General features: G+C 35.4%; 3 protein-coding genes across 9 annotated transcripts in view; 1 reads left to right on the top strand and 2 right to left on the bottom strand.

The window, feature by feature from the left end:
• Positions 1-172, bottom strand: part of TECPR2 (tectonin beta-propeller repeat containing 2) — a 149,817-nt gene extending 149,645 nt beyond the window's left edge. For 3 of the 5 annotated variants that reach the window (XM_074213140.1, XM_074213142.1, XM_074213141.1), the window contains exon 1: positions 35-171. The gene's annotated coding sequence lies outside the window, so the exon portion shown is untranslated. Of the gene's footprint in view, positions 1-34 lie in introns of all 5 variants that reach the window. The other 2 variants (XM_074213143.1, XM_074213144.1) reach the window with 1 other exon arrangement.
• On the top strand, positions 51-25,758 carry CINP (cyclin dependent kinase 2 interacting protein). Of its 2 annotated transcripts, XM_074213152.1 has the most exons (5): positions 262-349; positions 6,395-6,563; positions 7,364-7,493; positions 10,454-10,583; positions 17,574-25,758. In XM_074213152.1, the coding sequence occupies exons 1-5, from the start codon at positions 343-345 to the stop codon at positions 17,771-17,773; spliced, it is 636 nt and encodes a 211-aa protein (XP_074069253.1). In that variant the 5' UTR covers positions 262-342; the 3' UTR covers positions 17,774-25,758. The 2 variants fall into 2 exon arrangements, with proteins under 2 accessions (XP_074069252.1, XP_074069253.1); XM_074213151.1 differs by lacking the exon at positions 6,395-6,563 and having other exon boundaries at positions 51-349.
• Positions 19,006-25,758, bottom strand: part of ZNF839 (zinc finger protein 839) — a 37,953-nt gene continuing 31,200 nt past the window's right edge. For both annotated transcript variants that reach the window (XM_074213146.1, XM_074213145.1), the window contains one exon: positions 19,006-24,578. In XM_074213146.1, the coding sequence (XP_074069247.1) occupies positions 23,674-24,578 (905 nt within the window). In that variant the 3' untranslated portion in view covers positions 19,006-23,673. The remainder of the gene's footprint in view (positions 24,579-25,758) is intronic.

Raw genomic sequence — 25,758 nt, 5'->3', positions numbered from 1 at the left:
ACCGCCTCCCGCCTCTCTGTGCCACAACACTCACCTCCCTCGGGTGACACGGACCCGGGACCCTCATGCTCCAGGTCCCCCCCGGCCCGGCGTCGGAGGCGGAGACCAGCCCAGCACGCAGGGGATTATGGGAGCTCGTTCCCGGCACCGCCCGGGGCCAGTCAGCGCCGGGTAGCAACAGTCGTCAAGGCTGCCGGCTCGGGGCGGGGCGAGCCCCGGCGGAAGAGCCGCAAGTGGTTGTTGACGTGGGAAAGTCAAGATCGGAAGTGACGCTGTGCGCTCCCGATTGGTTCCGGGTCGCCCGTCAACCTTCCTACGGCCTGGATCTTGGGCGCCAAAGTTATGGATGGTGAGTGAGGCACATTTAGAGTTTTGCCGTAAGGCCAAAATTGCTTTTTTATTTTTTTGTCAATTCGATTTTATTTTATTTGATTCTCTTCCTCACCCTCAGCCATTGAGATGACAAGAAATAAAACTTATTTACTAATATGGAGTCACACAAAACAGATGCCCACCTTGCCATGTCCAAACGAAAGGTCTTTCTGAAAATATCCCCTTCATCATTTTTTTTTAGGTTTTTGCAAGACAAATGGGGTTAAGTGGCTTGCCCAAGGCCACACAGCTAGGTAATTATTAAGTGTCCGTATTTGAACCCAGGTACTCCTGACTCCAAAGGCCGGTGCTTTTATCCACTGCGCCACCTAGCCGCCACCCTTCATAATTTCTTACAGTATTTTATCCTATCCATATATCTTAGCCTATTCAGTCACCTTGAGGTTTCCAATTCTTTGCTAGCATAAAAAAGGTGATTATATATATATATATATATATATATATATATATATATATATTTAACTTTTGGGTCCTTCTCTTTGATCTAGTATCAGTATTATTGGGTCCAAGGTTCAATAATAGTTTTTTTAGGCAGAGTTCTAAATTGCTTGCAAATAGTCTTATAATGGTTGGACTATTTCAGAACTCCACTAACAGTGCATTAGTGTACCTGTTTTCCCCCGGACCTCTAATATTTGTTCGTTTTTGATAACTTAGCCAATCTGATGAGTGTGAAGTTGTTTTCATTTGGATTTCTCTAATTATTAGTGATTTTTAAAGAATTTTTATATTATTATTTTTTATATTTTTATATATTACTATTTATTTTTTATTACTATTGACAAAATTTCAGATTGTATAGTATGTAACATGATATTAGTTATACCTATGCAGTCATATAAAACATGTTTCCATATTAGTCATTTTATGGAAAAAACTCAAAAATTATGGAAGTGAAAAATAATATGCTTCAGTCTTTAGTCAGACTCTAACACTTCTTTCTCTGGAGGTGGATAGCAGTTTGCATCACGAGTTTTTTGGAACTGTCTTAGATCACTGTATTACTTAAAACAGCTAATTCATGGGGCAGCTAAGTGGTGCAGTGGATAGAGCACTGGCTTTAGAGTCAGGAGTACCTGAGTTTAAATCTGGCCTCATACACACTTAGAGATTAACCTAGCTGTGTGGCCTTGGGCAAGCCACTTAATCCCATTTTCCTTGCAAAAAAAAAATAATAATTATACTAAAATAGCTAATTCATTCATAGTTATTCACTATACAATATTGTTGTTATGGTGTGCAGTCTTCTGTTTTTACTTACTTCACTCTGCATTGTTCATTTAAGCTTTTACGGCATTTTCTGAGATCAGCCTGCTCATCATTCCTTATAGCACAGTAGTTCCTCAACCATCTTATACCCCAATTAGTTCAACCATTTCCCAATTAATGGTCATTTTCCAATTTTTTGTCACCATAAAAAGAAAGAGGTAGTAGTAGTATTGCTAGGTCAAAGGGTATGATCACAGTTTGATAGCCCTTTTTAAAATTTCTCTCCAGAATGATTGGATCAGTTCACAACCTCACCAATAGTATCTTAGTATCCCAATTTTCCTATATTCCCTCCAACAATTATCATATTCCTTTTCTGTCATATTACCAATCATATTAAGATGGTATATCAGAATTGTTTTAATTTGCATTTCTCTAATCAACAATGAATTAGACCATTTTTTCATAGATTATTGATAGCTTTGGTTTCTTCATCTGAAAACTTCTGTTTATAGTCTTTGATCATTTTATCAATTGGGAAATGACTAGTATTCTTATAAATTTGACTCAGTTCTTTATAATTGAGAAATAAGGCCTTTATCAGATGTATTTGTTGTAAATATTTTCCCCAGCTTTCTGTCTAATCTTGGTTGCATTAGTTTCATTTGTGCAAAACTTTTTTAATTTAATGTGCTCAAATTACCCATTTTATATTTTGAAAGGCTCTCCTTTTGTTTTATCCAGTATTTTTCCTTTATCCATAGATTTAACAGGTAAACTATTCCATATTCCCCTAAGTTGCTTATGATATCATTATGTCTAAATCATGAACCCATTTTGACCATATCTCTATGGAATGAGATGTTGGTCTCATCCTACTTTCTGCCATATTATTTTCTAGTTTTCCAACCAGTACCAAGAGAGACAGCTATTACATCTAGTTATTATTCTATTTACCCAACTTTCTTTCTTGTTTAGTTTTTAATTTCATATATCTAGTTTTATAAAGGGAAAGTCCCCCACTGTTATAGTCTTTAATTTCTTTAAAATGTATATACCATAACATTTGATGTGTATATATATATATATATATATGTACATATACATATATATACACATATGTGTATATATATATTTAGGATTGATATTACTTCATTCACTATGGTACCTTTTAAGAAGATATATTTTCTTCTGTTCAATACATCTTTTTAAATACATGTTTTTGCTTTTGATTTGTCTGATATCATGACTGGTACTCCTGCTTTTTTCACTTTAGCTGAAGCATAATAGATTCTGTTCCAACTCTTTACTTTTGTTCTGTGTCCCTGTGCCTCTTTCTCTTACCTTTCATCTTGTCCCTCATAAATATTTTACTTCTGACCCTTTTCTCCCCACCCCTTCTCTTTTCTCTGTCCCTTTCTATTCCCAAATAGGGTAAGATAGATTTTTTTTTATGTCCAACTGAGTATGTATATAATTCACTCTTTGAGCCAGTTCTAATCAGAATAAGTAAGCTTCAAGTTGCCTACCACCCCCTCATCTTCTACATAACTGTTATGGCTCTTTTCTGCAGGATAATTTTCCCCATCCTATCTATCTCTTCCCCTTAAATTTTTTTTTTTTTTGGATATCATCCTAGCAGACTCATCTTATGCCCACACACACTCTGACTATATCTAATTGTTCTAATTGTGATAAAGTTCTTAAGTTACTGTGTAGGAATTCAAATAGTTTAGTCTTATCTTTATACTTTTCTCGAGTCTTATACTTAAAGATCATAGTTTCTGTTCACCTCATCTTTTCATCAGGAGTGCTTGAAAGTCCTCTATTTCATTAAAAATCTTTTTTTTTTCACTGCAGGATTATGCTCAGTTTCACTGGGTAATTCTTGGTTGTAATCCTAACTACTTTATCTTTCAGAATATGATATTCTAATCAGAGGACTTCCCCCACTCCTAATTTTTTAATGTAGAAGTTGCTAAATCCAATGCAATTTTAACTGTGACTTCATGATATTTGAATTATCTGACTTATTAGTATTTTCTTCTTGACCTGGTTGCTATGGAATATGGCTATATTGTTCCTGGGAGTTTTATGGGGGGGGGAATCTCTTTTAGTAGGTGAATTTTTTAATTTTTATTTTACCTTCTGGTTCTAGGTTATCAAGGTAGTTTTCCTTGATAATTTTTTGAAATATGATATCCAGACTTTTTTAAAAATCATAGCTTTCAACCCCTCTAATAATTCTTAAATTATTTCTCCTTGATATACTTTCCAGATCAGTAATTTTTCTAATGAGAAATTTCACATTTTCTATTTTTTAATTCTTTTGATTTTGATTGTTTCTTGATGTCTCATGGAGTCATTAGCTTCCACTTGTTCAAATTTAATTTTTAAGGAATTATTTTCTTCAGGGAGTTTTTGTATCTTTTTCATTTGGTCAGTTCTACAGTATTCCAGGAATTCTTTTTTGGACCTGACACCAATTCACATTTTTCTTTGAGGCTTTGCCTAAAGATATTTTGAGATTATTGTCCTCTTTTATGCTTGTGCTCTGTTACCATAGTAGCTTTCTATGGTCATTATTGTTTTTTGCTGTTTTTCCAGCCTATCTTGAAGAGGGCGCTGTCCTAAGTTTCTTGTGCCAGGGTTCAGGGCCTAGCTGCTGGATTGCATTTGGGGCTTGTTGTTGGTTTGCACCAGAGCTCAATTTAAGTTGCTAACTTGTGCTGGCTACTGGTTTATACCTGATTGGGAGCTCTGGCTTGCACTAGGGGTGGAGCCTTACTGATGGTCCCCTGGGGTGCATCCTGCTACTGGCTTCCTAGGTCACAGCCTGAGCCAAACCACACTCTTCTCCCACCCCAACTTTCAGGCTGTCTTAGACTTGAAAGCTGCTTTGATGTTCCAAAATTGATTTCGAGTTATTATTCTGAGATTGTTTGGAAGCCTCACTCTGCCGTCTTAGCTCCAGAAGTATTTTTTTTACTTCATGATGTTTCATGTAATTCTTTTTTTTTTAGATTTTTTTTTTTCAAGGCAATGGGGTTAAGTGGCTTGCCCAAGGCCACACAACTAGGTAATTTCTTAAGTGTCTGAGGCCAGATTGTTTCATGTAATTCTTAGCCCTTTTTGGTTAGTTATAATTTTCTTTTCTTTTTTTTATGTTTTTCCTTTTTTTTTTTTTTGGCAAGGCAAATGGGGTTAAGTGGCTTGCCCAAAGCCACACAGCTAGGTATCTGAGACCAGATTTGAACTCAGGTACTCCTGACTCCAGGGCCGGTGCTCTATGCACTGTGCTACCTAGCCACCTCTCAGTTATAATTTTCAAGGAGTTGTTTTTTCCAGTAAGACTTTAATTGCAAAGCCATTTTCTTTTCCTATCTTCCATAACCCTTGTTTCTTTTCAGCCTTTTTCCTCAACTCTCATTTGTTTCTTTTTTAAATAATTGTTTTACTTCTTTTTTTAAATCTTTAACTCTGCCAAGGAATTCTTTTTTGGGCTTCTGTCTATTCTGCATTTTTATTTGAGACTTTGTTTATAAATGTTTTCAAGTAATTTTTTTTTTCTGCATTTGGATCTGAAGCTTCCTATCAGCATAATGGTTCTTTTGTTAGATTCTTAGTTTGCTCACCAAGCTGGGCTCTGCACATTTGGGAGGGCTGGGGGGATGGTCTGGCCCAAGTCTCTTTTAATGTCTTTTATATTCTTTTGTACTCATATGGCTTTCTACTGCTTTCCCAACTCAACCTGGGGGCCTGTGAGTTTTAAATGCTCACAAAATGATCCAGGAGAGGGCTGTTCACCTCACTCCAGGTCTGAGCTCTACAAGTTCTTGGGCAGTTTCAATCTGTTGTCTTGTGTGTATTTTAGTTTCAGTAGACTGCTCTGGAATCAGTTGTTGTCAGCCCATGGGAGATTCTGAAGGTTCTGAGTGACTGTCTTCCCTCTGTCATTCTTACACTTTAACAAGAACTCATGCTCTAGATACAACAGTCTTGGAAGGAAGATGCTATTATCCCCATTCTGCAGCTGAGCAGACCAAAATAGGCAGAAGTTAAGAGACTTGCCCAGGGTTGGTTATACAGGCAGTAATTATCTGAATTTGAATCTGAACTGTCTCCTTGACTTCACACCTAACATTCTGTCTACTTAATCAAGGCTTTCATCTTTGACAGGGCTTCTTAGTAGTTTTAAGTACCAAAGTGCTCTGGCCACTCTACCTCCTCTCTCTGTCTTTTGGGCATGGACCTCTACCAGTTACCAGGCTTGTCATCTTAGGCAAGTCACATCACCTCTCGAAGCCTTACTGGGTTGTTGTAAGCTAAGTCTAAGTAAATCTTAAAGCACTTCGAAGCCATATATGTTAGGTTCTGAGTCTAGAATAGTTCCCTTGTTTTCAGTGATTGTAAGGATTCTCAGTGTTTTGTAAATATCAAAGAAATTCAAGGTGCAATTTAAAGATGAATGGTTATATTCTGTGATTATGTGGTCCCTTAAAAGTCTGACTTTTCATTTTTGAAATTCTCAGGCCTTTTATGGCACTGCTAATCTGGGTTTCCTTGATTCAAAGATCTTGTTAACTCTAACATTTCTTGCTAACTCTAACATTTCATGTTCTGTTTTTGAGATATTTTCAAATTCAGTATTTTGAGACTGTTAAGTCCCTTTCAGCTCTGACATTCTATGAAAGAAAAAAAATTTGTAAAAGTATTTTTAGTGTAATTGATTTCTCCTTATTTTAATAAAAGTGAAACACGATTTTTTTTTCCTGACCCTTTTTTTGCATAGTGGAGACCTCTGGTGTGGTTACTCCCAAAAGGACTGTCTTATCTGTCAGTGCAAGAAAAATTAAGGACAATGCTGCAGATTGGCATAATTTATTATCGAAATGGGAAGCTCTCAACAATATCGGATTTTCTGTTGCAAACAAAATAGGAAACATCAAAATCAGTGCACTGTGAGTATAATGTTCATAACACAAGTAGTTTATTTCACATTCCCTCATTCTGAACTTTTTTCAGTTAATGATTAGGTAGAGTGATTGGTCTTTTGATTTTTTGACAAAGATAGAAATGATCAACTCAGTTTTATTCAGAAGTTGCTAGGTACTTTTTCATTGTAAAAACAATGTTCATCTTGTGCAGCATGTAAAAATATGAGAAGTAATAACAAATAAAATATAAATAAAATTAAAATTTTTAAATATAATAACATAAAGCAACATACACGTTTTTGGGATTATTTACATAAACAGATGGTTTTGATATGTTCTCTTTGGTCTCAAAAGATTTGTTAAGAAGAAAAAAGTGAAAGACACAAAGAGACATTTTTCATTACAGCACTGAAAATTAATGCTGCATGAATTATTCTTCTGTCACTCTAGGTATTCAAGCAAAAGCCGGGTAACAACAAACTGTCTTGGAAATGTGTCAAAGAAGTCAAGCCTAGATCCTAGCTCTGCTGCTTTTTGTGGCATTAGACAGAGTACTCAATCTGACTGAGCCTGTTTTCTCATCTCAAAATTGGGGCATTCAAGTCATCTATTAGGTCCCTTCTACATCCCTATCCTCATTCTTGTATGTCCCATTATTAACACTTATTAACAGGATTGTTTTAGATGTAATTTAGACTAGATAACTTTCAAGATGCCTTTAACTCCAAGGATGTTATTTGAGGTTTTGATTTTCTAGTATTCCCTTTACTGAACAGTGTATTAAAATGCTTTATTTTTTAATTGCTTTCTGTGTTTTCATATAGTTCTGAAGACAAGGTAGAATTGGAATGCAACAGTATTGCTTCTGGTTTTCATCCTCAAAAAGTATATCCAAAATATAATGAAGAACTTGAGATGCTATGCAAGGAGCTTCATGACACTTTGGAAAACTTGGTAAGAGTCTAGAGCTGAGATTATTCTCACAAATTTATTAACTAAAGTTTTAGTCTAGTTAATACAGGTTAATCTTTCACCTACTTGATATCTTCACAAGATGAGTTTCTACATAAATAAATTTGGAAGCTTACTTCTTGAAATGACTAAATATGATGTTTTGTTTTAAATTTTACTTAACCATGTGATTAGAAATATTGTATAGTGTAGTGCTCATTAATTTCAAACTTTAGGCATCTGCAATGTCATTTTGTAGACATTGTCTTCTATGTAGATCCTTCTTGGTGAAGGACACTTATTCTGCTTGGTGAAATAGATAACTAGAACCAACAAGAAAGTTATAGAGAACCAAATATCTACTCATAGTAAAAAAAGAATTTTCTAACAAACCACCATCCAGCAATGAAATGGACTGCCTTGTAAATTACCTAAATTGGAGTTCATCAAGTAGATTTGTTGTTCATCCTTCATTTCAAAGAGGAACAATGAAACCACAATATTAATGTCAGGGTATAGTGTGTTCATTCATGGATGATCAGTCCAGAACAAGTTTGAAAGGTTCCACTATAAATCAAGAACAAGTGGTCTATTAAAACATTTGGGATAGAGTTATCTAAGCATTGCACAGCTCACATTTCCTTTGTGTGACTGTGATTCTGCTTTGCTCATGGAATATATCACCATGATGACTGGTACTATGTCAGTCTCTTATGTCTCACAATTAATATTAAAATTCTTCAGAGAAACCTCAAGAGTGTCACTGCACTTCTGACTATAGTTTGAGTGCTTGCCTGGTATGAGTTCTCTGTAAAATAGCCTTCAACAAGGACAAAAATGGCATTAAGATCAGCTGATGTACTGATGGTAGATTATTTAATTTGAAAAAGCTACAAGCCAAGACTAAAGTGGGGGGGGAAATTGTTACACAACTTTCTGTCCAAAGATGATCGTACACTTAGTACAGCTTCTAAAGCTGAGATGCAACAGAGTACGGATCGATTTTCTACCACTTGTGCTAATTTTGGCCTGACAATGCCAAGAAAACAGAAGTCATCCACTAGCCAGCATTATACCATCCATAAGTGGAACTATCAGCAAATGGAAAAATATTGATTACTGTGGATAAGTTCATTTACCTTGGCAGTATATTTTCCAGGGATGTACACACATAAATGATGAGATTGATGCACACATAGCTAGAGCTAGCTAAGTATTTGGAAAACTGAATAAAAGTATTGAAGAGAAGAGATATTAAGCTGCCTGCCTGCCTACCAAATGGAGGTCTACAGAGTCCTCTGAAAAAGTTTTTTAGGTAAATGTGTGTTTGGCTTTTGGGCTATGTGACCAACCCATCTATTGTCTTCTCTGCAGTAGGGCTTGAATGTTTGGCAGTTCAGCTAAAGAGAGGACCTGCTACCTTATCTTACCAAGTAATTTTCAGAATCTTCCTAAAACAAATCAAATGGAAGCAGTTTAGTTTTCTGGCATTGCATTGCATTGATAGACTGTCCAGGTTTCACAGCAGTGAAGTCAGCATAATGGCTTTGTAGACCTTCAATTTGTTATTCAGTAAGTGAACTTAACCACAATATTCACAATTTCTCCATTTACTGTGACCAGTGGTTCCATGTATAGATGGTGCAGGGCTGTTTTCTTGGTCTCAGGCCAAATCAGTAGCAGATGATTGATCCATACTCTCTTGCATCTCTGAGTCAGAGGCTGCATCAAGTGTACAATCATCTTTAAACAAAAACTTGTGCACCAACTCTCCCTTTACTTTGGCCTAAGCTTATAGCCTTCTGTAGTATGCACTGCATATTAGACATGCTGAGATATACAACATATATTTATTATTCAAAACATTTCATGTAAGAGTAGAACTGCTATTCTGAATTCTGGCACATTCAAGTGTGGTTTTTATAAATTGTAAGAGGGGCAGCTAGATGGTGCAGTGGATAGACCACCGGCCCTGGAGTCAAAATTTGAGTTCAAATTTGGCCTCAGATACTTAATAATTTCCTAGCTGTGTGACCTTGAGCAAGTCACTTAACCTCATTGCCTTAAATAAATAAAATTTTAAAAATAAATTTTAGGAAAACATGTGAAGAATTTATCTGTGAAATACAATCTGTCATTAACTTATTTTGCCTCTTGATGACTTCTTAGCCTTCATTATAGACTCAAAAAGCAGCTTCTTCAAGAAACTGCCTTCAGGCTCTTAGATTCTCTTCAACGAACCATGTTTGTCCAATTCACCTTTCTCATGTATTTGTCATGTAATTAAAACATAATTAAAATTTGTAGATTAGCCATATTCTCCTATTCTACTGAAAAAGCTCTTAATTAATGAATTCAATAGCAACTTACTTACATACATCCTGCCTTTGTGTTAGAAAATGATTTTCCAATCAAAAGTTTGTCTTTGAAAGGGTAACAGCTTTGATTGAGTTTTAAATTATTTGTTTCTTTTGTATGTTTTCAAGTTAATACAAAAGAAATAGAAAGTTCTTACAGAGAGGAAATGACATGCCATTAACTCACTATGTGAGACATCCTGTCCCTGGACCTTTTCCCCCCTCTACAACATGGTACAATAGAAAAGGGCATTGCATTTGGAGTCACCAAAAGACTCAATGTTCAAGATAGACTTTTGTGATAGCAAACAACTTTAGATCATTAAAAGCCTTATACTATTTCTCAACTGTGATACAGCCCAATCTCTTATTATCTCTATTTTTACCTAGATTTTGAAAAATGGTATAGCTAGATCCAACTGCCTGATTGGCCAAAACATAGGTACTGAACTAGTTTAAGATTCCACAGCCATTTGTTTATCCTTTAATCTCTGACTTTTCAAACAATGAAAATATGGTCAATTTGTCACCATAATAGTTATTATGAGATTAAAGTAGTTTTCAAAATAAGATGCTCAAAATCTAAAACAAAATTGTTTTTCCCAGGCTATGATACAGATGAAAATGGAAAAGTTAACATCCACCAGTAAAGGAATTTGTAACCTAGAAAATTACCATCGTGGAAATGGAAATTATCAAACACCTCTTTTCCATACATGGCCTACAGCCTATTTCTGTAAGTAACCATAAAATTGCTGATTTTTGAGGCATGAAACAGGGAAGGAATAAGATTGCGGACATGTTAGGTTACGATTTCAAAATGGTTTTCAGTATGTTAGGCTTTGAAATTATTTTAAGGATTTCGTCCTTAGACAGGAGAGTGTCCAACTTATAAGGAGTACTTAATTGAATAGTTTCATTGCCTAAAAGTTAAAGATTCACAGGAAATTTATAGAAATCTAGAAGTAGAGGCAAAACTCCAAGCTTCAAATCCTGCCATTGCTACTTAACAAAAAAACGTGATCATGGGCAAGTAATTTAATATGTCTGAACCTTAATTTTCTTTTCTCTAAAATGGTGATGAGCCCAATGAGGCAGAGTTAATACAGATCTTAAGAGGATTAAATTAAGTAGTGGATTTAAAAATACTTTATGAACTATGAAATCTTCTATGAAGATCAAATATTATTAGAACTCCACAAAACTGATTCCCATTTTTTTGCTCGAAAAATATGGTTAAGAATAGTGAACTCGAGTTCCCCTTCATTATCAAAAGCCTATATTTATTTTAGGGATTAGACTGCCAGGACTTGTGGGCATAAGAACAGAAGAGCTACTTTAAAAAAAAAATTAGGATAAAGTCTGAGTTTTATAGCAGATGATAAATTATGTTACCCCATCCATGTATGGTACATCACAGTTATGTAAGGTGCTTTCACATATCATTTTATTTGATTTTCACAACAATCCTATGAAGTAGATAGAGTAAATATTTATCATACCCAGTTTACAGATGCAGAAACTAAGGTTCAGAGAGAGATAAATTGATTTGTCCAAAGTTCTGCAACAAGTAAAGGATCTAGGCCTCAAACCCAGGTCTTTTGATTCTATTCTAATCCAATGACCTTTCTGTTCCACTATACTGTTTCTCTAATAATTCTAATGAATATAGCTGACTTTTTTTATATTTTTTTCAATTTTTTTCACATTACTACAGTAGTCATGTTGTAAAAGCAAACAATTCCACACACACACACACACAAAGACACAGAAAAAGCTAGCGCTGTACTTCCCTCCATCCTATTTCTCTCCACTCCCATTTATTCTATTCTCTCTTTTACCCTGTCCCCCCTCAAGTGTGTTGTTTCCGACTACCCTCACCCGCGACCTCTCTCTCTTCTATACCCTATACCCCTTTTCTCCTTCCCCCTGTTCCCTTTCTCTCATTCCTTTGCTCTCCAATTTTCCTGTAAGGTTAAGATAATTTTTTTATACTCTATTGAATGTTATTCTCCCTGAGTCACTTCTGATGAGAGTGAAGGCTCACTCATTCTCCCTCACCTTCCCCCTTACACTCCATTGCAAAAGCTTTTTCTTACCTCTTTCATGTGAAATACCTTAGCCCATTCTACATCTCCTTTCCCTTTATCCCAGTACATTCCTTTCTTGCCCATTAACTCCGTCTTTATATTGTACTTCATATATAGCTCCCTCCTATGCCTTGTCTACACATGCTCCTTCTAACTCCTCTAATAAATGAGGTTAATATGAGTTATTAGTATATTCTTCCCATGTAGGAACATGCACAACATCATTTAAATCCCTCATAATTTGCCCTCCCCGTCCACCCTCTCTATGCTTCACCTGAGTCCTGTACTTGAAGATCAAACTTTCTGTTCAGGTCTGGTTGTTTCATCAGGAAAGTTTGAAAGTCCCCTATTTCATTGAATATCCATCTTTTTCCCCTGAAAGAGGATGTTCAATTGTGCTGAATAGTTGATTCTTGCTTGTAATCCAAGCTCTTTTGCCCTCTGGAATATTATATTTCAAGCCTTCCAAGCCCTTAATGTAGAAGCTGCTAAATCTTGTTATCCTGACTTTTAGCTCCAGATATTTGAATTCTTTCTGGCTGCTTGTAATATTTTCTCCTTGACTTGGGAGTCCTGGAATTTAGCTATAATATTCCTTATACTTTTTCATTCTGAGATCTCTTTCAGGAGATGATCAGTGGATTCCCTCAATTTCTATTTTTACCTTCAGCTTTTTATTTTATTTAGGTTTTTGAAAGGCAAATGGGGTTAAGTGGCTTGCCCAAGGCCACACAGCTAGGTAATTATTAGGTGTTTGAAACCGGATTCGAACCCAGGTACTCCTGACTCCAGGGCTGGGCCTTTATCCACTGTACCACCTAGCTGCCCCTAACCCTCAGCTTTTTACCCTAAGATATCAGGGCAATTTTCCTGGAGAATTTCTTGAAAAAGGAAGTCTAGGATCTTTTCTTAGTTAAGACTTTCAGGTAGCCCAATAATTTTTAAATTAACTCTCCTGGGTCTGCTTTCTAGATCAGTTGTTTTTTCAATGAGATATTTCACATTTTCTTCAGTTTTTCATTCTTTTAGTTTTGTTTTATTGTTTCTTGATCTCTCACAGTCATCAGCTTCCCTTAGCTCCATTCTACATTTGAAGGAATTAATTTCTTCAGAGAGCTTTTATATCTCCTTTTCCATCTGTCCAATTCTTTTTTAAGGCATTCTCCTCATTGACCTTTTACACTGCTTTTTCCCTTTGACCTAAACTGGTTTTTAACATGTTATTACTTCAGTATTTTTTTTGTATCTCCTTCACCAAGCTGCTGACTTGGTTTTCATGATTTTCTCACATCACTCTCATTTCTCGTTCCAATTTTTCTTTTACCTCCCTTTACTTGATTTTCAAAATCTTTTTTGAGCTCTTCTATAGCCTGAGACCAATTCATATTTTTCTTGAAGGCTTTGGATTCAGAAGCTTTGACTTTGTCGTCCTTTGTGTGTATAGTTTGATCCTCCATAGGTCCAAAGTAATTGTCTAGGGTTGGATTTTTTTCTTGTTATCTGCTCATTTTTCCAGCCTATAACTTGATTTTAAGTCTTTGTTAAGGTGAAGCTCTGCTTCCAGGGTGGAGAATGCACTGTCCTAAACTTTTGAGGGTTTTTGCAGCTGTCTTTAGGGATAGCCCCCAGGGACCTCAATTCCTTTGAGCTCTTATGAGAGGCTTTGACTACTCTCTGATTTGTGGATGACCATAAACACTCCCCTCTGCCCTAGAGCTCTTAGAAGGGTCCTCACTCTACTCTGGCAGTAAAGCTCCTTTTCCTGAGACCGGGGCCCAGACTGAAGCCTGAAATCAATAACCAGCAAAGCCACAGAATCCTGCCTCAGGGAGCAGTCCCCCTATCCCCTTACCATCTGTGGACTGAGGGCTCTGAAAGGAGCTGCTGGGTGACTCCGTCAGGTGGCTCCCCAAGTCTGCTCCTGGTCCCCAGGGGCTGAGTTTGTGCTAAGGTTTGCTCTGGACTGGGCTCCCTGCTCAATCCAGTGTGGCAGAGTTTTCCTGCTGACCTTCCAAGTTGTCCTTGGCAGTCTCTGGCCTGAGAGGTCTGGAAACTGCCACCACTTCCATGGACCCAGGGATCTAGACACCCCACAGGTTGTTCCTGGGTGTCTGGAGCTGATTTGCTCCGGCACAGCAACCCAGGCTGACTGTGACCCTTTCTAACCCTGCTGTAACAGACCTTTCCTAGGGATCTTCCAAGTTGTCTTAGGCTGGGAAATTGCTTCACTTAGTCTTTCTGTGGGTTCTACCACTCTAGAATTTGCTTTCACTCTACCATCTTGGCTCCACCCCCAGATGACATTTTTACAAAGGACATTATTCACAACCTCCATTTGAAGTTTCTCTTCATGCTGAACTGTGAAATAAAAAAGAATCATTTTTAGATTTTTTTGGTCCTTTTGTTTTCATGGAACAAAAGGGTTGAATTTATTTTTTTTTATTTTGAGTTTTTACTGCCATTACTTTAGATTTTTCAGGAAAAAATTTTTTTCATTTATTTCAGTTCATTTTATATATGTATATGTGTCTATATGTGGGTATAGGTATGCATATGAATGTATACAAATGCATAAACCAATTCAAATTGACTTAAGTTTTTTGTTTTGTTTTGTTTTTAGTTTTTGCAAGGCAATGGGGTTAAGTGGCTTGCCCAAGGCCACACAGCTAGGTAATTATTAAATGCCTGAGGCCGGATTTGAACTCAGGTACTCCCAACTTCAGCGCCACCTAGCTGCCCCTTGACTTAGGTTTTAATCATTAGAATACTCCATGTAGAGTCAGAATACAATTTAGCTTCTAAGAATAAAGTTCTGAACTTTGAACAGACCTACTTTCAACTTTTGCTCCATCATTTATTAGTTGTAAAATCAAAGGCAAGTCACATCAACTCTTCATCACCCCATTTGGTTCATTACAGATAAGGAAACTGAAACAAACTGGGTTAAATGATTTTGCCCAGGGTCACACAAAAGTGTCTGATGCCAGATTTGAACTCAGGAAGAGGAATCTTCCTGAGTCTAACCCAGTCCCCTATCCAATATCAGGAGTACCTGTCTTCAGGGGGCAGCTAGGTGGCTCAGAGGATAAAGTACCAGCCCTGGAGTCAGGAGGACCTGAGTTCAGATCCAGCCTCTGACACTTAATATTTACCTGTGACCTTGGGTAAATTACTTAACCCTAGGTGCCTTGCAAAAAATACCTAACTAAATAAATCCAAAAAAAAAGTACCTTTCTTCAAATAAGCTTCTTATTGTTCTGAGACATATCAATTGAGTAATCATTAAGCATCATTTATATTTAGGGGCTCCTGCTAGGGAGAGGTGGGGGTTTATATTTGTATTTATATATGAAACTTGGACCTCAAAAAGTTTGCATTCTAATGGATGGATGACAAGTATACAAATTAATAAATCAGATTATTTCAGGGATAACTTAGGAAGTGGCCTGAAAGGAGCTAGGGATTCCAAGAGCATGTCCTTCCCCTGCCCTCTGAAGGAGAACATTCCAGGCAAGAGACACTCAGGCTGATTATCTAATGTCAGGTTCAAGGAACATCAAGTTGACCCATTTAATCAAGATGGTTTGCACAATGCACTTGGCATTGTGAAGAGCCTTATTCTAAGGCAAATTTGAGTAAGGGAATGATAAAAGAATCTTAGCTTATAAGTAAAAATTCTTCTGTGAGATATTCAAGGTTCCCCCAGCCTAAAAAAGGGGTCCAATGTCATTCTAAAGAAAAAGGCCAGCCAGGAAGCTCCAAAGAGTGATTATATTAGTTTAATAATCAAAGTGGGATGCTTATATGAAGGCAGTGGCTAGACAACATAGGGAAATTCTGGTAAGGACCACCCCCCCCCAATTCCCATGGTAATTATAGGAATCAGACAAAGGCAGGAGTTATGCTAGTGTGAATTGGCTGGTATTTGGGGGTTTACTTTGCTCATCACTGGGCTCAGGTCCCAGAAACATGGGTGCGATATCAGTACTATTTTGACTGAACTCCGGAGCAAATGAGGTCCTCTACTGGTCACTGTGGTCATGATCCAGTCAATGTGTTTTCTTTTGGCTTACAGTAATCTTGGTTTACATTCATAGCTTTCATTGATAGGGATTCCATATTACTATTATTTTGACCTTTCCCTGATAAACTTTTGCTAGGAAACCTACATTATTCATGCCCTTTATTGCTCAAGACTTTTGTTAGCCCACATCACAGCTTTCATTGTTTCAGGGTTCCAACATTATTAGGGTTTTCACCAATAGGGACTCCACAAGCAGTATCCATGTAATCCAACTCCTTGATTTTCCAGAAGGATCTGAGACCAAGAGGTTAGGTTAGAGGTTAAGTTCTGTCACCAATCAGTGACAGAAATGAGATTTGAACAGTATTCTTAGGCATCATATTGGATTGCCTCTCAACCTGTATTTTAAGAACAGCAGCTTTGTAAATTGTAGAGTAAAAACTGAAGAGGAGAAACTGATAATAGGGGGACCAGTTAGGATGCTACAGTGGTCCTGGCAAGAAATGAATAGAATAGGGAGCAGCTAGGTGTTGCAGTGAATGGAGCATCAGCCCTGGAGTCAGGAGGACCTGAGTTCAAATCCAGTCTCAGACACTTAATAATTACCTGTGTGACCTTGGGCAAGTCACTTAACCCCATTACCTTGCAACCCCCCCCAAAGAGAGAACTGAATAGAATAGAAAGTGATGAATTCAGGAGATGTTATATTAAGTAAAATGGATAAGGCTTGGCAACTAACAACAAGATACAGGAGTGAGTGAGAGAGCAGATATATAGTGGAGATAGACAGATATATGCACCTGCTCATCTTCCTGAGTACATATTTGATCTCAGACACTTAATAGCAGTGTGACCCTGAACAAGTCACTTTACCCTGTTTGCCTCAGTTTCTTCATCTCTAAAATGACCTGGAGAAAGAAATAGCAAACCACCCCAGTATCTTTGCCAAGAAAACTCTAACTGAGGTCAGATAAGACTGAAAACAACTGAACAACAAAACACTGGGTGAGCAGTCAAGGATGACTGAGGTTGACAGAGAAGTTTGGAAGAGCAGTATGTTTAGGGAGAAAGACAGGGAACTAAGAGTTTGGAAATAAGAGTTTGAGGTTCCTACTGGTCATTCTTAACTAGCAGCTGGTGTTGAAATGAGTATTTAATATTCAACTTGTGAAAGCTACTATCAGTGTATAGCAATGTTGTCAAAGTCAAATAGAAATTAATCCCTTTGAAACCGCCTTCAAAGCCATATATTTACTTAGAAAAAACACATATTAACATTATGTGGTATTTTTATTTATTTTGTTAAGTATTTCCCAATTAGATTTTTAATCTAGTCCAAACCAGATTAAACATAGGGTAGGGAAAGATACTTTACAATTATACAGTGTAATACCCTATAAAGGGTCCAAGGAGATTGTGACTGTAATGGTTTCATAAACTTTAAACCCCTACAGACATGCTAGCATTTATTCTTAATATTAATAATCTTGGGCAAGTAATCTTAACCTGAATCAACATTTCCTTATTACTGAGGTGGGGATACCAGAATTAATGGAGGGAAAGCATTTTATGAATGATAAAGCACTAAGTGTAAATTTTCCATATGTTTCAGATGAAGTTTCCCATAAACTTTCAGAAATGTACAAGAAGGAAATACTCCTCAAACGCATCATTGTGGAAGAGCTCGCCCATACTACAAACCAGGATCTCATTTTAAGCTACTTATCTATGTGGTTATACCAACCTTACGTTGAGAACAGCAGGCTTGATGTGGAAAGCATGCTACTTGAAACTGGACATCGAGCATTATAATTTTTTCCAAAACCATTTCATTATTAAGCCCAAACTCCCAATACTAGAATGAAATTTTCTTATGATGTGGGCCTATATGTTTTCTTCCAGGCTCACTTTTTCTCAATTCAGAATGAGTTGCTTTGATTATTCCAACTTATGAATCTCTTAACAGCACTCTTATACCTTGTAGTATCTTTCAAGGTTGATGCTAGTCATTCAGTCCCTACTGTTAAAACCATGACCCTTCTTATTTGACAAAAACTACTAGGAAAACTTACTGTATATGTTTGGCAGTTCTTATTTTTATGATAAGTTCAAATGGATTCTTAACTTTCTGTTTAAAAAAAACAACACTGGTATGAGATTAAGAGAATAAAAGGAGGGGCCTTTCACAATTATAAGGAGAATTCTAAACTAAAGATTAGAATTATTCATAAAAGATAAAATAGATCTTGAATTATATAAAATTAAAATGCATTTGCAGAAACAAAACCAAGAGAAATTAGGTTGGGAAAAATAGTTTAATCAACTAACAGAGAATAAAATCTGCTATAGTAAATTGATTTTAAAAAAATGAGACTAAGAACCATTTCTTAGTTAAGTATTCGAGATACGAACAAGTAACACTCAGAATTAAGAAATGCAATTAACAAATGTTACAGCAAATCACTAAGAGAAATGAATATTGCAACATTATTGGTTTTACCTCACATTAAATTGGTAAACATAAAAAAAACCCACAACCAGCAGTGCTGAATGAGCTATACAAGATAAGAACTTTTAACACATACTGAACTTGGCACTGGTCTAACCATTCCAACAATTTGAAACTTTTTAAGAAAACTACATAAGATTTGTATGAAGAAAGCAGAATCAAGAGATTTTTCATATAATTTAATAGTAAAAAATTATTATATAATTACATAATACTAAAAGATAAAAATTCAGGTTAATGTAAAATATTAATCATAAAACTGATGTAAACATCCTTTTCTCTCAGATTTTTGGATGTGGAATAGTGTCAATAGTGTCAGTTTCACTCAACTTTTTCTTACAAAGTAGACAGAGGTAAATATGTAAATGCTGTTTTTTTAAAAACATATTTTAAAAAGTCCTTTTGTTAATTATTCAGCTCTTATTTTCACACCCTCAAAGAGGTAGGGTAGTCAACAAGTTGCAGGATTTGGAAGTCAGAAAGACCTGGGTTCAAATACTGCTTTTTATACTTTATTTGTATGACCAAAGGCATGTCAGTTACTATATCATTAAAGGCAAGACAGCACCTCCTATGATACCCAATGTCAAGGAATTATTTTAACACCCAAGCAAATTAATGTACATAAAAGTACTACAATTTTTAAGTTCTATGCCAGGAATTATTCTCTTTTTAAAAAATGCATTTATACCTACTGTGTACCTAATGCCTGTACTTCTAAACACATTTTTATTTCCTTTAATGTCCTGAAAACCTTTACCTTTCACTCAAAGTGCCAAAACTCCCTTTCTTTTAGACTCTCACTTTTTCTGCTTGATAATTCTTTACTAAATTTAGCTTTATCATTTTAGATCTTAGTGCTTTTCTTTTTTTTCCACACTGCTAAGTGGATTAAAGGAAAAGATCATCAACTCACAATAAGACAAGAATAAGATAAAGGGAAAAGCATTGGATTTTGATAGTCACAGGCCTAGGTGTGAATTAGAGCTCCATTAAATATTTCTAGGCCTATTAGTAAATTAAGGCTAAGAAACAGAATCTAGCTCTATAATTCTAAGCTTTTTTTCCTACACTACCTCACAGAATAACTCTAAATTATCAAATAATCATGGTCACTAACTTCTGTAATTTTAACTTGGGTCAATTCCTTTGAACATAGTAGGCACCTAATACCTAACTGATTTGTTATATGAATAATAAAAGGAAAGCTAGCTCTATAATATCAGATTACTTTTTCAACAACTTATGGGTCCATCATGACTCATGAAATGATCTTTAATGCCATTTTCCTCAAATTTTAATTTTAAACATTACTGTGCCACTACTTTATACAAAATTACTAAGGAAGTGATCAGAACTACCATGGTCCAATGTCTGCATTTATTTTAACACACACACACTCACACCACTTTTTTTTTTTTTTAACAATTTCCAAGGCTGAGGTAGTTAATAACTGGAAAAGGGGTAAAGTGAAGGCAAAATAAATATTAAAAATATGTAAATGACAACAGTGTTTTCATTCCTGTGATTATATATTGATACTTGGGTCTTCTAAAAAAATTTCTATTTACAGTATGCAGTATTATAACCATATGCTACATGTGAGGTGGTACATCAAAGTGGATTGAGAGCTAAAATTAACTGGTTGTGTGACCAAGAGTACTCACTTAACTTCTCAATGAGAAGTTAACTAGTCAACTCTTAAGACTCCAGGCTATTCATCTAGTCCCACACCAGGAATTCCCTAGACCAATGACATCATAGATCTGGTTTAAAGTATATGTTTGCACTCAGACAGCTAGGTATTCTCTTCTGTCATATTACTAAATTAACTTATCTCCATTTGGTATTGTTTTGATATTACTCTAATACTTTTAGAATATCAAATTGCAATAAACTCTTATTAGAGATAATCATAAGTGTGTGAACCTGGAGTTCACCAATAGATTTCATAAAAGGACCATGAGGGAAAAAATTTTATTTTCACTAAGTGAAATTTAGCATCTCCTTCAATTACTTAAAAACACTGTTCTGATTTCATCAAACTATCAGTGACACAAAAAACATTAAGAACTTTTGCTTTAAATAAAGTAAAATATTGAGCATGAAACTTCATTAGACCAAATAAAGAAGTTATTTACACAGTCATAGTGAGTTAGTATCAGAACCAGCATTAGAATCCAATTCCATCTCTACAACAGTATATTACTTCAATATAATAATACACTACAGTAGTATGTTACACTTCTGTACTTATAGAGAAGCCATTTTTTCCCCACTAAGGAAAAAAACGAAAAACACTTTTAGCTAAATGGTATGATATTGAGTTTCCTAAGAACTAGATTTATTTTTTTACTGGCATGGAACTCTCAGTTCAGTATTTCTGCCAAAGCAGGTAGGCAATTCTCTGCAATGGTGGCCTCTAAACTGGAATTAAAGATCCTTGCAAGATGCACACTGACTTGGTTTTAAAGTGTAATATCAGGGCGGCTAGGTGGCACAGTGGATAGAGCATTGGCCCTGGAGTCAGGAGTACCTGAGTTCAAATCTGGCCTCAGACACTTAATAATTACCTAGCTGTGTAGCCTTGGGCAAGCCACTTAACCCCACTGCCCTGCAACCCCCCCCCAAAATAAAATAAAATGGAATATCTGTTATTTACATTTTTGTTTAGTTAAATATTTCCCAATTACATTTTAATCTAGTTCAGAGCACTCAGGAGTGATGAGAGTTATGTGACTCATATGTGGTCTAGAATAGTAAGAAGTGATTTGCCCAGGTCACACTGCTTTTATCAAAGGCAGGACTTAGTCCTGGGTTCAAACTCTCTATCCACATAATAGATAGTTGTTTTATTAATACTCTTTTAAGAGCATTTCTAATGTATTTAAATATTGCAAAAATTATATGAGACCATCTTGGACTCAGGAATATTTGGCATGCTCAAATCCTGTTTTAGACACTAGTAAAGTGACTCTTATAGTCAAAGCATAATCCAACCCATCCTGTGAAGATTAATGTATTTGACTTAACCTATCTCATGTAAAAATAAAATAAAAATCAAATAAAAATGTATTTAAGTGCTTTGCATTTTAAAATCTATTAAGAATTAAACTTAAGAGAGATTTTTAAGCTGCAAGGAAGAAGTATGACCCACCAAAAACACTTTAGCTACTTTAAGACATTCTGAGGTAAAATTCTTAAAATTGTCCCTCTTTGCTATAAATATTAAAATCTAAATAGTTTATCATTTATTCCACTAATATAATTTCTATATACTTTCTATATTATATAGACTATATAATTTCTAATTAAATAATGCAGTAGTATGGTCGTAAAAAAGCACTAGAATAGACACATATGCCTAGGACTTCAAGATTGGAAGGAAAGAACCCATATATACCAAAATATTTCTACATGCACTTGGAAGTTAAAAAAAAAAAGGGAAAAAATTGGAAGACATATGAACCGCTACAAAATCAAATAAGCAAAATTAAAACTCAACAAGGCAAATAGAAAAAATCCCTTATGAATGCTGTGATTTAATGATAAAATGTAAATCTAGAAGAAAAATTAGAAAAGTGGAACTTCTACCTTTTATTACAGAGGTATAGGACTAGAGATTGAGAATATTGTGCTTATCAAGTGGGGTCAATGTGCTGCCTTGGTTTAAATCTTTTTTCTTATTTATCATTTGTTACAAGGGAACCTTGGCTTGGGAGGAGGAGGGAGGATACACTCAGAAATGTTTTAGAAAAGTATTAATTTAAGAAATTTTAATGAACTGGAAAATTAGTAATGTCCACCAAATGAGGAATGACTGACTTAAGGTATATGAATGTAGCATTGTAACAAATATTAAATATGAAGACTTAAGAGAAACAGAGGAAGATTTATATGACCTGAAGTACACCAAGTCAGAACTAGAAAAATAATCTATATAATGGGAAAAAGATTTTAGAACTTTTCAATCTACAAATAGTTACTATATTGATCAAAGAATAACACTGAAGTATGTTTCCCCTTGAATCAGGGAACAGAGGTAAGAAATGATACACGTGTATTCAACCATGGCCAATGTAGTAATATTTTGCCTGACTAAACTTATCTGTTTTTCATCAACAAGCATTAAGTACCTAATATGTATGCTCAGTACTGGGGGCCTTGGAGATACCAAGGACAAAGAAAAACAATTTCTATTCACCACAGAAATCCACTGGGAGTAGGGAGCATTATTATGAAGTGATAGTGATGATGTAAATACTGGAAAATGGCAACACTGTAAAGAAAATTTAATAAAACATTGTTTTAGAAGGAAAAAGTAACAAGAAATCTGAGTATTAGTCTTAATTCTGGTAACTATATCATATAACATTTATCTCAGTTCCCTGAGAAAAGGTTATTGTGAGAATCAAATAAGATAATCCAAAACTATATTTAGAAAGAAAAATAAATACTATGATAGTCTGTATCACATTTTGGCACTTAATTATATGTTGCTTTTTATAATTCTGATTGTCTCATTTAAGTCTTTAACTGGAAAAACGAGGGACTGGATCAAAAATTTCTTTTTGTCAATCCCCCCAATGGATTATAATGACTAAAGCATTTCATTGTTGAATATTACCCCAGACTAGGGCAAATTCTGTTAAAAAAAATTGTAAAACCTTTAAATAAATAAACATCTTTATGAAGGGCCTCTTTACTTTTCCAGATGAGGAAACTGAAGCCCAATGAGACCTGACTTAAATTGCACTGGTTCTTTTAACAAACCCAAAGAAATTGCTCAAACCCTACTTATTTCTCAAGGAAAATAGCTTACAATCAATTTTTTTTTAAATGTATCCTTCAAGAAGGATACACTGTCAAAATGCAGTGAAGCAAACTACATTTTGGAGGATAGAAAGTTGTAAAATAGTTTTCACAACATTCATCAAAAGCTCTTAAGTTTTAAAGGTGTTTTAAAAATGAGGCTTTAAATAAAAAAACTGGCATGGTTTTTAGTTATATTTAGTTATTTTCAGTTCAGGTAAGATATTTTTTTAAAGTACATTTCATTATAGAAACAAGATAATTCTTTATGAATAAATTAAAAGGTCCACCTGTTTCAAGTAATCACATTAGAAAAATATACATTTGTTGAAATACACCATCTCTTCAGACAATTATATATATAAATGTAAACTTATGGTTCTGGTACTATTTAATTATGAGAGTTCATAACACTCTCACTCCGGCTCTCTCTTTCTATTGCTAGTAATGCTTCCAGTGTTTCTAAAGGAAGTTCATCAGGTGTACTAATATGCACTGCAGTACCACTGACATCTGTTACTATAACAATGTCATTAACTTCAGATACAACTGTACTTGGATGGGACAGGATAAGACCATCTGAAGTGTGAATAAAAATCTGTTCGTGTCCCTGAGACAACTCCTGGCTCTCATCAGTAATTTCGAAGGCCAGAGTTTCACCTACAGCAACTGCACTTTCCTGTTCCCTTTGGACATCTTGTAAGGACTCAGGAAACTTGTCCAAATTTTCAGTAGGATTTTCAAGAATGCTCTCAGTAGATAAAGATGATTCTAGTAAAGGGTGATGCTGTAATTCTGAAGAAGTGTGGCATAAACTGTCTATGGACTCATCTGTAAACAAAATCTTTTCAGGCTGTGATGTTATCTCATGAATCTCATTACCTGGATGAAAAAATTCCCGATGAGATTTACATTCTTCATTCTCTCTTCTATTCTGAATCTCATGCACAGACCATGGGGAATCTTTATCAGATAACGTGGTACAACAGAAATTGGAAATGGTAGATTCATCAAAAGTATTTTGGTCAGGGGAGAGATTAGGAACATATTCTGGAACCAACTCTGTTTGTTCTTGAAGCAGGCTACCTGGATTTTCTAACTGGGAACAAGTTTGTATTGCTTTAACAGCCTGGTATAGGACGACAGGACCTGCAGGTTCGTTTTTGCCTTCTACATCAGCTAATGCTTTAGACATCTGTCCAGCATCTAACATTTGATTCCCAATATCAGTGACTGCCACATTGTAAGTTTCTTCTGAAAACTGAGAGGTAGTCCCATTAAGCTGGAGGTTGAAACCTAAAGCATTTGAAAAAAATTGAAGCTATAAACATTTCATGATTGTTCAATACACTAACTTTAACATATATAATAAAACCACCCTAGTCACTTATTCTTTATCATATAATCACAATTTCAAATGCTCAAAATGCAATGGAAATAAGAATTAATGAGCATAAAATACATCACCCAAAAAATGTACAATCAGAAGAGGTAGTCAAATCATGTGGTGAGAGCAAAGGATAACTGACAGACAACCCAAGTAGACACAATGGTATGCAAAATATATTAAAAGATGCAGAGGAAAGCTTCTCCAAAGACTAGTGTGGACAAAGAACGAGGACAGGAGATACTCAGGAGTACTCCCATCAATGAGATCATAAATCCACTGATATCTCAAAATGCTGAATTAAAATTCAATACATGCTATTTATTTATGCTTGTGTCTTATCCTTGTGTTACATTCAGTTCCATAGGGGAGGAACAGGATCTTATTTAAATTCTGTATTTCTCTGCGAGCCAAGCACAGTTGCCTGCACAAAGACATGCATTAAATTTTTAATGTTTCACTATAAAAAGAATAAGTTGTCTTGATTATATTGATTTTATATTAACAATTATTCATCATAAAATTAAGTAATAACTTCCCTTAGCAAAAGCTAAAAAATGAAATCTTGCTAATTGGGATTAAGTGCAAAATTTGTTTTGCAGAATAATTTTTAATAGCTAAGAGTGATTTCATCTGTACACCTATACCAATAAAGATCATATCCCTGCACTGCTATGGCTGAAAAAAATCATTTTCTCAAAGCTCTGGTGTTGGCCACTAATGCCTTTAAAAAAAGGTTAGTTTTCAAATGACAGTAGTATTTTGAGGACTATAGTAATTAATTTGAATCTAATCATTATTATCCTAAGTGGTATATATAAAGCTTTAAAGTTTGGAAAAACTTTGACATATATCATTTCACGTCAGCCTTACCAAAAACCCTCTGTACAACAGGTATCATTCCCTCTTTACAGACGAAACTGCAACTCTGAGAAGTTAATTGATTTGCCAATGGTCACAGTTATTGTCAGAGGCAAAATTTGAACTTAGGTCTTCCTGACTCCAAGTCCAGTACTACTCCATTCTCTCTCTCTCTCTCTCTCTCTCTCTCTCTCTCTCTCTCTCTCTCTCTCTCTCTCTCTCTCTCTC

This window comes from Macrotis lagotis, chromosome 1, assembly GCF_037893015.1.
Source record: "Macrotis lagotis isolate mMagLag1 chromosome 1, bilby.v1.9.chrom.fasta, whole genome shotgun sequence".
NCBI classification, from domain to species: domain Eukaryota; kingdom Metazoa; phylum Chordata; class Mammalia; order Peramelemorphia; family Peramelidae; genus Macrotis; species Macrotis lagotis.
Note: the sequence above shows the minus strand (reverse complement) of the source record. Positions and strands in the feature narration are given on the sequence as shown.